The following is a 12,732-nucleotide window of genomic DNA, read 5'->3' as shown; positions in this document are numbered from 1 at the left end:
GCAAGTGATGCACATTTCAAGTGAACTGTGGACTGGTTTAAGGGATGCTCCCTCACATAACCCAGAGTTCTATTCACAGGTGGCTCATCCCACTCCCTGCAAGGACGGTGTGGATCTGGGTGTGCTGTGGGGAGCCAGAGACAGGAAAGTGAAGCAGAACTGTGCCCAGGGAGCAGAAATAGCAGCTTTGATGTGTGCAGCATGTCTGGGAAGAGGGGAATGAGTCAACATCTGTACAGACCCTCGGTCTGCTTTTGGGGGCGTCAAGAAACAGGAATGTTCTGGGATTTCCACATTCTCAGGGACAATGTGCTCTTGTGGTTCTGATGGGGCATCAGAGTGAAAAGCCAAATTTGACAGACCCTAAGACTGTATGAGAGGGAGGGCTCAGCAGAAGGCCTGGGGCCCTGTGACGCCAGCCAGGTGACCAGACACTCACAGCAGGAGCCCACGGCTCAGCAGGAAGAGCCCTTACACTGTGAGGGTATAAAAGCCCAGGGTGTTCTTTGTTCAGGGTCCCTCCTCAGAGGCACTAGCTCAAGCTGTTATTGTTGCAGCATGATAAAATTGTTTTAAGGTTACAGAGGTCTGAGACCCTGCTATGGAGTATATTACACATTTCCAATCTTTCTGGGGGTGGGGAGGCTTTTGATTTCCTTTTGTGCACAAGATAAACAAACCCCCAAAACTGCACAAACAACTCCTTTGCCATTTCCTCCTTTTATTTTCAGCTGAGTTTTACACAGTTCTATTTGCTCTGCTACCTTGTCCTCATCTTTCCAAAATTCCTGGGCCTATTCATCTCTGGCCTGGGATGGTGCACACAGTTTTTTTACTTCTGTAGTAATTTATCCTCAGCAGTCCTGCCATGTACAGCGATTTAAATGTTGCAAAAACCTAACTTTAGGCTGCAGTGCATGAGTCACACTCCAGTGTGTGAGGTGGCAGAGCACGAGGGCAGGCACTGAAGAAGGAGGCATTTGGCTCCAAAGGGTGTGACTGGCACGTTTTTCTATTCAGGGTTCTTCTAGTGGTATTTTGGTAGCTACCATATCTTACCACGTGTCAGAAGTGAGCTGGCTGGTGGACTTGAGGCAGGAGAGGATCAAGAAAGAAGAACCCTGTGGTTACAGAGATGGACAGCACAGCAGCAGCAGAGGGGTTTGTCCTGTAAGGCAAGGTTGGGGATCCAAAGATCCTGATGTGACTTCAGGGAAAGTCTCAATAGAGATAGCAAGTTTTCAGTGATTTACTGCACTAGTTGTTGCACGGGAGGCTGCTGCTGATATGGAGGTGACCTTCTAATGGGAGGGGAATTTTGTGGAAGAACAGAAAAATCAGTAGAGTCAGGCTGGGTCCTCCTGTCCCATCCTGCTGCTGGCCCATTGCCATCCTGCTGCAGCAGGATTTGGTGAGGATTTGAGTGTCAGCATGCAAGGCAGTGCTCCTGATGAGTGTGAGGAGAAATCTGCCCACACACCACCCACAGGTGCAAGGCTGTCCCACAGAGCTGTGTATGAGGAAGTGACAAGGAGTATTTGCTGTTTAAACATTTAATAGAATCATCACAGAGTTACAGACTGTTTTGGGCTGGAAGGGACCTTAAAGACTATCTCATTCCAACCCTCTGCCATGGGCAGGGACACCTTCCACCAGCCCAGGTTGCTCCAAGCCCCATCCAACCTGGCCTTGGACACTTCCAGGGATGGGGCAGCCACAGCTTCTCTGGACAACCTGTACCAGGGCCTCCCCACCCTCACAGGGAAGAACTTCTTCCTAATGATCTAATCTAAACCTATTTTCTGTCACTTTGAAGCCCTTATAAACAGTCTCTCTCCATGTTTCTTGGAGGCTCCCTTCAGGTACTGGAAGGCTACAATTGGGTCACCCCGATTTGCATCACTTGGGTTACAAATTAATTAAGAGGCTGCTACTCAAGTTTTTAGGTTTGAGTATTCATTCAGATGGGCTATTTTTGGTTTTATCCATGATGGGTTCAACCAGATGTGGTGGCCAGTTTGGCCATAATTGTAAACACACTTGTCAGTGAACCAAAAAACGTACTAAATAAAGAAGTGCCCAGTTCTACACTGTCCATTCACATGGGCTGTGTGTCGGCAATTTTTCAAATGCCAACACCTGACATTAACTTCAGAAAGGTTATTCTAGCTGGAGCTAATGATTTGTGAAAGCCCTTGTTCATTACACTGACTTAAACAAAACTGGCCTGGTTTCTGCACCCCAAGTGTATTGGGGTGTAGAAATAAAAAGCTAAAATACACAGCTAAAGTAAATAGCACCAGGAATTGGTGCTGGCTCTTTGGAGCTGTTAACTGTAATAAACTCAAAGAATTTCTTGGGAAACTAAGACACTTGCAAATGCATTTTAGTGTTCCCAAGCCTGACTGCTAAGGCATGCTAATGTGAAACTGCTTGCCATGTTGCCTTCCCTCTTTACAAAGCTGGGTTTGTGTATGTGATTCACATGTGATATTTTCCTTTCAAGTGTGCTTATTTTAGGATGATTCTGCCAAAGTACTTGTATGGATCTGAATTTCATATAAAATCATGCAACAGTTGAAGCATGTGTAATTTATATCTATTTCAAACCGCTCTATTTTTATCTCTAAATATTAGTCATTTACATTAATGAATAAAAATATTTCAGAAAAGGACAGATTCTTGTTTAACTACTTAAATATATCAAACTGGATAAACTGTTGATCCTGGAAACTGGCATTCCAGTCCAAAGCCAAAGGCTGTAATCCAAAACTGCAGTTATGATGATGTTCCAGTTGTTTCTGTCTCATTAGATAAAAAGGTCTCTACAAAGTGTATTGCGGATAATAAGTTTTTGATTAATTATTTTTAGTATTATTATGTTACACTTATTTGTGCAAGTTTTTGCTGAACGTAAGCAGGGACAGAATTATATCCTTATTAAGATTTCATAATGAAGTGGTTTTTCATTTAAGATCAATAAAAGTTTAGCTAATAAGGTAACATTTTACTCTTATTCTAAGCACTTAAAATGCCACAGTCAATTTCCTGTTAAAAACAGTTTAAAGCTTTCTTAGCCAGAAAAAGTCTAAATTAAAGGCTTGATAACTAATACTCAACACAATGTGTTTCTCTCCTGCAACACCTTTTAGAAACACATTGGTTACCGTTATTTAAGAGATCTAAAGGAAAATATTGCCCGCTGTCAATAGCAGACCTCAAGATCTGTCCATTATTATTCTTTGCCTTATTTTAAAATTTCTAAAAGGAAAAGCAGTTTCAATGGTTCAGCCAATATTTATTTTCTGCAAAGTAAAATGAAATAACATTAATGTAAACATATGTAATCCATAAATATTAACCCAATTCGTCAAACCTTTGTGTATCATGGCACTGAACTTATGGCAATGGTGTAACTTGAAAATAATGTTTCTCGCCAACAACAGAGGTTTCTAAATCAATAAACACGTTTGAGAACAGAACCCTTCACAACATAAAAGCACAGTGCTTGAAAACCAAATGCTACAGAAGATGGTCACACAGGAGCTCTTCTTTAAAACTGTGTAGATTGAACAACTGTCACCAAAACTCCCTCTAAAAAAATAAAATGATTTGTTAATAATTACTGTTACCTAAAGTTAGGTAGATCATGCCAGGTAGCACAAAATACAGTAGCTGAAAAATGCAAAATAATTTGGTAGGCCCATCTAATGCTTCGGCAGAGCTTGCAGAAATCAAGAAGGATTCTCTATTCCTTCCTTAATCCTTTTCCTTTTTTCTTCCAGTGTTTGTTTAAATACAGTTTTCAAGGTATTGTAAACATACGGTCCATTTTCAGAATCGAAGCTTGTCTAATAAAAGAGAAAAATTTCAGTTCAGTTGTTAAATAGATATCACACAGCAAAACCCAAAGCAGATGCCCAACATTTTAAAAAGTGGCTTTGAGATTTATCAAAGAAAGTGTGTGTTTGATGATGGAGTGCTTCACACTAAGTGTTTTCAGTTTTATGCCATTGAAACAAACTAGTAGAAGGAGAAATGTCATGACTTTTAAGAGGTGACACAAGAGATTAGGAAGCAGCATGGTGAACATTCTGTTCAAATTCAAATTTCATTGGCTGAATCTGCAAAGAAAGCAGCTCTGAGCTGAGCAACAGCTTCACCTGTCACTGTTACTGGATGATCCCAAAAGCAGAAGTTATTATCCACATCCTGCATTACAGGTCTGAAACGTAACTGGATTGCAGTGTAATTTCAGAAAATGGTTTAATCTGATGGAAAGACTTCTAGTACAGAAGCTACCAAAGCCTTTGGTAAGTTACTCCCAGTGATTAGTTAGCCTCACCACTCAAAAATGATCTTTTCCCTAATTTGAAGATGCCCATGAACCGGCAGTGGTCCAGAAACAGAAAAAGGAGACTCGAGGATTAAGGCTGTAGTGACAGAGTTTTATTTTGTTGAGAATATTTGCTACCCTTTATGTAGGCTGATTATTATAAAACGTAAACTCTGAACTGAATAAGTGTGAAGGAATTACTGTAATTTTTCTCACAGAGCCCTTTGTGATTTAAACCAAGTAAATACAAAGCCATGGACATTTATTAAAGGTTACTTGCCTTGGTGAAAGCTTTAATAGCACGAGCAAGTAAGGCCTCCTCCACATCACCTGGCAGCATCTGCAAGTTCACCACACAGTGTAAAATACAAAGGATAGTCTGACACTGCTCCTGGTGGGTGAAAGGAACAGCAGCTCATTAGAAGAAATATTTCCACGAAAAACATTTTAACATGCAGGTTTTGTTAACTGCTGTTTAAATATCAGGCTGTGCCTTCCTGTATTGAAACCTTCAGGTGCAGGAGTTGGGGAGGGAATTCCCACAAGCCCAAAGAGCCTTTACATAATTATTTCAGTTGCAATGGAAAAAACCCCTCTCAAGTACCACAAACTGCTCTGAGAATTTCGAGGAGGTCAGATGTGCATCTGGAGACTTAGTTTTCAAGATCCCCTCCATGAACATTAACTTTCATGTCAATTGGCATAGAATAGGTGAGATTTTATCTTTGTAGCCCAAAATGCCATGTTTAGGGCTCCTTCCCCATCTAACTCAGGCTGATGTTGCATCTCTCTCTGTCCTTCCAAGTGTCCATAACCACTAAAGGAAGCTGGCAGGGAGACTCCTGAGCAAGGATGCACAAAGGGAGCAACAGGTCTTTGTGGCTGCTCCTTCCCATCTCTTTTCCAGCTTAAGAGCATCCTTAATTAAGGCACTGGAACATCCACCATACAAGCAGCCTGCTGTAGGCAAACCTGTTTTGAGCAAGACAGTTGGACCAGAAGATGTCCAGAGCTCCCTGCCAACACAGCTCTTGTGGGATTCTGAAATAATACAGGACGAGATAAGGAAATATAAAATTATTATTCCTTTCCCAATCATTTATAGCAGGTGTCAAGCCGTTTTTATTTAATATAAATACAAAGTTAAAACTCCAATAGAGTGGAAGAATTCTTGAGGAAGAAACATGATGTTTTTAGAAAAACTTGGGAACTCTGAATGTCATGTCATGAAGATGGTAACTGCACATGAAGTTCTGACCACCTCTTGATTAGGAGCTGCATTTTTGGGTATCTGGAAAAGTAAAAGGGGCTCTCTTTTCTTCAAAAATACTTCAGAAACAAAGAATTCACAACGAATTAGGAAATTAATTTGTATAATTAAGAGATCAAGAATGGAGAATTTTATTTATTTTTTAATCTACCTTTGTAAATTTACCTCGTAAATTTATTTTCCCTTTGGGGAAAGCACAATTAAACAGTTTGGATTACAAGTACCTATTTTTCACAGGGATTTCACAACACTGGTGGCCACAGTTCTAACTTCTGTAGAAGAATTAGGCCTGGCTTCTGCTTCTTTGAATTAGCAGATTCTCCCTGTTCCTTACCCCAACTCTTCCAAAGCTGCCAGATTAAGATGTTTGCACAGCAAATAGGACAAGCATAAAGTACAGCTGCCAGCTGTGACATAACAAAAGCCATCCATGGAGTCACAGAGCAAAGGTTTCTCATCTTTGCCTCTGGATCTCCAGGTGCAGAATTTGCAGGGAAATGTGCTGAAGTTGAGCTGCTACTGGATGGTGTTCAAGGACTGTGTCTGGTACTTTTCTTGTAATATTCATCACCACAGTATTGATTACAACTCCTACTATTCCATACAGAATGAATTCTCATCCTGATTTTTAAAGGGCTTTTTAAAAGTGCAATTCCCTTCCCAAAGTTAAAGAATGAATTGACAGATCCAATATCTACCTTTCTCAGCAAGTAGAGTGCTTCCTGTGATTCTGTGCAATTTTTTGCCAGCATGTCAACATCATCTTTGGATATAACAGGTTCTTTAAGCTGCTCTATCCAGGACCACATCAAGCTGCAGAGGATAAAAGGATCTCTCTCGGTGCAGATTTTATCCCAAGCTCCATCTCGAGAATTCAGTTCTTTCTTAAAACAAAAGAAAGCAAAACAAAACTGGAAATGCATCATCTATTTACCACTGCCAACGTTCCCTTTGACTGTAGCAGTACTTGGCTGCTTATGTTTCAACAGGAAAAGACTAAAAAGTTACCAAAAAAATTTGTATTTTTTTTCCAAAGTATCAACATTAATCAGCAGTAATACAAGTGATTCTTTTAAGTGGAAGGATGACATAAACAGTGCAGCTGAGAACCTCCCAGTACTCTACTGGAATACATAAACCAGCTTTGCATTCCAACTTCAAAGCAAATGTTGCTGGGAGGATTTAGTTCTGAGGATAAGCAATTTAGTTTCTGCTAAATTCTTTTTCTTTTACTCACAGAGTCCTCTGATTAGTTCTGAGAAAGCACTGATGAAAACCAACACGAGTCTACCTTAAAATCTGTGCTGTTTTTTGCTACCAGCAGCCAAGTTACAAGCACAGATAATGGCATCAATTTTCCCTAGGTAGAAAAATGAAGGAACACAACCTGAAATGAGGTCTTTTCCCCTCCTGCTACAGACCAGAAGTCGTAGGTGCATTTTGCCAGCCTGTGAAAGAGCTGGCCCATAACTGACAACTACAATTATTTACTGAACCACATACAAACTGCTGTCCCAATGTGCCACTTCAAAGCTCCACGTGGTGTTTTTGCCGTTCTAGGAATTAACCAAGGTGAAATATGCGAAACCCATAAGAGGGAATCAAGTTAAAAATTACCTGCCATATTTCTACCTTCTGCTTCACTTCATCCTCTTCCAGAAATTCATTTATATCTGCAAGTGCTTTCGCTGCCAAAACTCTTCGGGCTTCCGGACTTAATTCTGACTGCACAACAATGTGTGGAATTGTCTCCGACACATCTCTGCTACCTTGGCTTTCGTATCCAATGGAAAAGTTCACTTTGGAAGAAGAAGAAGACTCCTCAGAGTCCTCGGAGGCGTAGACTGTCCTGCCATACATGTTAGTCTTGCGGTCCTTCCTGGGACCAACCTCCTTGGCCAAGCTGTGCCTCGGCATTCCGGGTTCCCTGGCGTTGTGGATGGAAGCGAGGCCTGAAGAGAAGGTTCTGCTGCGTTGGACTTCTTTGGTGGAGCTCCTTCTGTGGTACAGTGAGGATCCATCTTTCCGTCCGTCCAAATTAAACCTGCCCTGGCTCCAGAACATGCACGTGTTGCGCACTAAGGCTTCTTTGTGTAATTCCAGCTGGGCCTTCGGTTCACCTGTGGCAGAACACTCCTCACCACTGTTCTGCTTGAGTTTGTTGCACTGCAATATCTGAGCAGGCACTGTCCAGACAGCGTTGTCTTGTTCTAGAAGAAACTCAGTTCTCCTTAAATCTGACTCACTGTAGCTTAGACGCCTTCTCAGATGAGTAAGAGGCTGAAGGCATTCGACATTCCTTCTTTTACAGAAAGAATCACACTCATGACCCAGGGAGCAATGAGAATCCTGGATCTCAAAAGCAGAGGAGTGGGTGTGGGATGAGTCTGACACCTCACTGTCCTGCCTGGCAAGGTCTTGGTCGAGCTGTGTGGACACCAACTGAGAAACAGTCTTCTCGATCTCAGCTGAGAGGTCTGGGATGTCCAACAGCTCTGCCTCTACCACCTGTCTGTTTTCAGCCAAGTCCAGCAGCAATTTGCAGACCAGGTAAACCAGCTTTGGCACGTGTTTGAGGTGCCTGCTCTCGTAGCCGTGGAGCAGATGCCTCTGCCGGGTCAGGTACTGGGACAGGGTCACTGTGTGAGCCTTGGGCTCACAGCAGGCAAACACATTTCGCAGGGGAACCAAGAACTGAGTGAATTCCCTGATGCACAGTAACTGCCCCCTGGTCTGGATGGAATTAGGCCTTTTTGCTCTGACAAAAAGAATTGCTTGATCAGCACTCATTCTTGTGGCAAAAACTAAGTAGCAGGCTATTAGAACACCTGGAAAATACAAATAGTTAAAGAAAAATGCAGTAAAAAATACAGTAGTTAAAGAATGGCCAGACCAAAGCAAATACTCAGTGGAAATATAGGATAGAAATTAATATAGGTAAAGACACTCTATTACATGATGCTGTTATTTAATCATAGTTGCATTTGATGAACCACAGGATAGTAAAGCCCTTCTCACTACCCTTCCAGTGAGATCTAGTTGCTCACCACAGCATCTCCAAGAGTTCCATCACATTGTGAACACAGGAGCAATGGGGGCTTCTATGGGAAGGACACAGGCAAAAAGGGCTTGAAAATAGTAAACGGAATTTTAGCTGCTCCACCAAATCTACCTGATCTAACAGTGATTGGCAGGTTTGTGAATGTGTAATAAATACTGGACAATGAAAGTGTACCAGGTGAATTTTTCCCACCCAAAAGCATCTGTCACATTTAAATGAAATGGAATCGTGATACACATTAAAAAATTCTCTAAACTTAGAGATTTCTGCTTTTAATATACTAAAACTGATCTCCTCTAGCCATTGAGAACATTTTGACAAAGCACTTTTAACCATTTTATAGATGTACATCTAGCAATGATATAGAATGTAATTATTAATGATTTACAGAGAGACTTTCTGGCATTTTTACAAAAACAATTGTGTTGACCCTGCAGTAGAGCACATACCTGTCCTCCCAAGTCCTGCATGGCAGTGAACAGCCACCCTCCCCTCCTGCAGGGCAAAAGCCATCACTTTTACCATGTCAAGTATAGTAGTGAGAGATGCCACTCCATAATCCTTCCATCCAAAATTATAAAAATAAACTAAAAGAAAAAGAGGAGAGACAGTGATTTTCTGCCGTGCCGAATGTGAACTGCGTAGTACTATGTGCAGAGATGACTAATAATAAATTTTAGTACTAAAACTGCATAATGGAGCTTAAAATCTGACTACATCTTGTTTGCAAGAGATTATTTTCCCATTTCTCTTTTTGTATTAAAATATACACAAAGGTAGCAAAGAATTGTCAAAGTGAAGTTCAGCCAGAATGTAAAAGCTGTAACAAAACTGAGTGATTGGAGCAGGATTACTGAGCTATATATAGGGAGAGGGTAATTTTTTCTTTTTTAGAAATAAAAGCACTTCTTCAGTCAACACCTGCTTCTTACAGAGAGGCACTTTCTCTCTTGTCCTCACATGAAATAACCTTTTATAGTCTAGATAAGAAAACATGAGTTGTACCAGAACTTGAAACACCATTAATGGTTCATATATTTGTGAACACAGAAGAAAAAGGAAAATTTAACTGACTGTTGTCCTTTCTTTATTTTAAACAGCTGAACATAAACCCTACATCTCTCTCCACATAATACATGACCTTCAATAATGTCTTATTTGCTCTTGATTATATTTGCCAAGTTTCATGTTTACATCCCATTCTGTGCAACGTTTCTTACAGAGCTGCTTTTAACACGCAGGGATTCAAGTAAAAATACCTTTAAGTGCCAAAGTCAATAATTAATGAGGAAGAGCAGCAGGAGGGAACTTACTTCCAGCCTCCATAAAGGCTTCAGGAAGGTAGGTGAAGCCGCTCTCTTGTTCCAGAGGATTCCCACAGCTCGCATGCTCCCCAGGACGCTGGAGGTTAATTACGGTTTTTATGCCATATCTTAAGGAAGGAATAGATGAGTCAAAGTATTACATGCAGCCAAAATCTCATTATCCCTTATTTTCTGAAACACACATTTGTTCTTAGTGGAGAATAAATCTTTACCTGCAGAGCGTTAAAATGAAAGGATCTTTATCAACAATCCAAATCTATGTTGAAAGAGAAAATGGATCAGGAATTACACTAGTGATACTTACAATAAATAATGACTGAATTTGTTACCTTTCAAACTGCTCAATAATGTTGTACTTTTCAATTAATTCTGTTGAGGGTCGAGCCATAGCCAGGATGTTATCTGTTATCCTGAGAAATTAAAGAAGTAGATAATAATGTGGTTATGAATAATTTGCTGGGTATGAGTCTACCAAAATAAGAATACTGTTGTATTCAAGAAAGACAGAAATACCTTGCTGATTAATTAGAAATGAATTTTTAAAAAATTCCACTATCCCATAGTATTAGTGGTAAATCTTACTAAGCTGATCCAGATACAACATTATCAAAAGACCATTACTGGAACTGTTTAAATGCCATGACATAAGTAAAAGTTCCTTTGAACAGAAATCTGGACCCAGATGCCTGTTTGGACTTTAAGGTTTGTAAATGCCCTTTAATTATCTGCTGTCTGAAAAAAAGCCAAACCCTGAAGGGGACAAAAGCCAGCTCTCAGCAAAAGGAGGCCCGGTAAATCTGAATCACAAACCTTGCAAGACAAGGCTGGCAAACACCTTGTGATTCAAGAAGTTTGGACCCCTGTCCTGAGACCTGCTAATGTGCAACCCGGAGATATAAACCTGGCTCCAAGAAGAATTAAGAAAGGACTTTTTGAGATGATTGTTAAAATCATGTCTAAACCCCTGTAATCCCTCTATCCCCCATGTAATCCTACTAGAAGGAAAATTAACTATTTGGAAACTGCAGCAAAAATTTGTGCAACTCCCCAATTAACATAGGTTGTCCCCTTCATTAACATGCCCAGCCCCAGATGCCTTTAAATTGTGTTCTCGTGTTCAATAAAGTATTCCAGTTTTCCCCATACTGGAATCGTGTCTAGGTTTTATTTTTCAGACCGCCACTAAACCCAGTAAGAATGCAAAGATTCACTTCACGTGACTCTTGCTGCACATGAATGTCCCTCTGAACACACACCCACATTATTTCATCTGCCCTAAGTGTTCTTACTTTTCAACTCTAGGCATTGGAACGGCCTACCCAGAGAGGTGGTGGATTCACCATCCCTGGAGGTTTTTAAAAAGAGATTGGATGTGGCCCTTAGTGCCATGATATAGTAATTGGAGTTGGATCAGGGGTTGGACTTGATGATCTTGGAGGTCTTTTCCAACCCAACCTATTCTATGATTCTATGATTTATGAACTTGTTTAATTAATTTGCACCTTAGCCTGTAGCCCAGGTTTTTTTATAATTCATGACAGATAAGTATTTATTCCTTTGGATCTGAACCAAACTCTCATCATTACTCATCATTACTGGGCTGTCACAGTGGTGATTACTGACTCTAATTCCCAGTCAAGCAGTGTGGCAGTGAATCTGCCTTGTATGGGAAGCTGTGCTTTGAGTGTGTTTCAAAATGGCTTTTTGTGGTCCCTGTGCTGGCTCGTGCTTTCTTCTTCCCAAAATCCCCCATGGCCAGTTCTTATCTCTGTCTCAGGAATGTCCTGAGAAGATATCAAGAAGTCTTCTCATTGGACCTTTTAACCCTTTCCTGCGATTGGGCGTCCTGTAAACCCCCTGACCCCGTAACTGGTCACTCTCTGAATCCTCCAAAACCCTATAAATGTAACCACCCCATCAATAAACTCTCTCTCGCCTCCTCTCCAAGTCCCGTGTGCTCTCTCCGGCTGCCATGGGAACACGTGGGTGTGGGGAGGGGTGAGCACCTAACCCCTCCATGCGTCCAGGACCCTGAAGAAACCCCTGGAGCTGGAGTAACCCCTTCCCTATCCACCTCAAGCCGTCGGAAATGGAACCCCACAATGGGAGGAATGCACCCAGAAAGCAGCAGCTGATTGGAGACCAAAAAAGCAGCTTCTCACCAGGAGGAGTAGAGCCCTTTGATGGCTTGCTCCTGGTCGCTCCAGCGGGCGGGGTTCTCGTACTTGCAGGCCCGTCCCCCGCAGGCCATGGAGCACTGCATGTGCCCGGGGATGACGTGCCGCAGCCGCTCCCCCACCTTCGTGTACTTGGCTGTGGGGCGCCTCGAGCCTCCTGCAACACAGGGAGAGCCAGGCTGAGTTATTAGGCAAGCTTGGAAATTCATCCCTGCCTTAAAAGCGTCGGTTCGACCTTAAACTGATGAAGTTACAAACAGTAGAATGATATAAATATATATATTACAATAAAATATTAATTATGTGTTCTATATTATATAGATATTAAATAGACTATATAGTTATAAATATATAGAAATATATAAAATATATATTTCAGACTCATCAGTTCAACTTTAAACGGATGAAGAAAAAATATATATAAAAATATATATTTATATATAAATATTATTTCTATATTTTATATAATTAGACTATATACTTATATAAAATATATATTTCAGACCCATCAGTTTAACCTTAAACTGATGACGTTACAAACAGCAGAAAGATATAAAACCATA

General features: G+C 41.0%; 1 protein-coding gene across 1 annotated transcript; it reads right to left on the bottom strand.

The window, feature by feature from the left end:
* Positions 1-3,277: 3,277 nt before the first annotated feature.
* On the bottom strand, positions 3,278-12,378 carry LOC113963063 (protein tyrosine phosphatase domain-containing protein 1-like). The gene is made up of 8 exons (XM_027673855.1): positions 12,155-12,378; positions 10,322-10,402; positions 9,981-10,099; positions 9,117-9,254; positions 7,224-8,434; positions 6,305-6,490; positions 4,617-4,727; positions 3,278-3,851 (listed from the first exon to the last, which is right to left on the bottom strand). The coding sequence occupies exons 1-8, from the start codon at positions 12,376-12,378 to the stop codon at positions 3,735-3,737; spliced, it is 2,187 nt and encodes a 728-aa protein (XP_027529656.1). The 3' UTR covers positions 3,278-3,734.
* Between the last annotated feature and the right edge of the window lie 354 nt (positions 12,379-12,732).

Source organism: Neopelma chrysocephalum, unplaced genomic scaffold (genome assembly GCF_003984885.1).
Source record: "Neopelma chrysocephalum unplaced genomic scaffold, ASM398488v2 Primary Assembly neopelma1_187902, whole genome shotgun sequence".
NCBI classification, from domain to species: Eukaryota; Metazoa; Chordata; class Aves; order Passeriformes; family Pipridae; genus Neopelma; species Neopelma chrysocephalum.
The sequence above is the reverse complement of the archived record's forward strand: the minus strand, read 5'-3'. Positions and strand labels throughout refer to the sequence as shown.

What these genes read in the sequence shown, in the direction of transcription:
- LOC113963063 (XM_027673855.1), bottom strand. Translation starts at nt 12,378, where the DNA reads ATGAATTTCCAAGCTTGCCTAATAACTCAGCCTGGCTCTCCCTGTGTT. An exon ending in AAAGGGCTCTACTCCTCCTG is followed by an intron (nt 10,403 to 12,154) that starts GTGAGAAGCTGC and finishes TTAATTTCTCAG; the next exon opens with GATAACAGATAACATCCTGG. An exon ending in ATTATTGAGCAGTTTGAAAG is followed by an intron (nt 10,100 to 10,321) that starts GTAACAAATTCA and finishes TCCTTCCTTAAG; the next exon opens with ATATGGCATAAAAACCGTAA.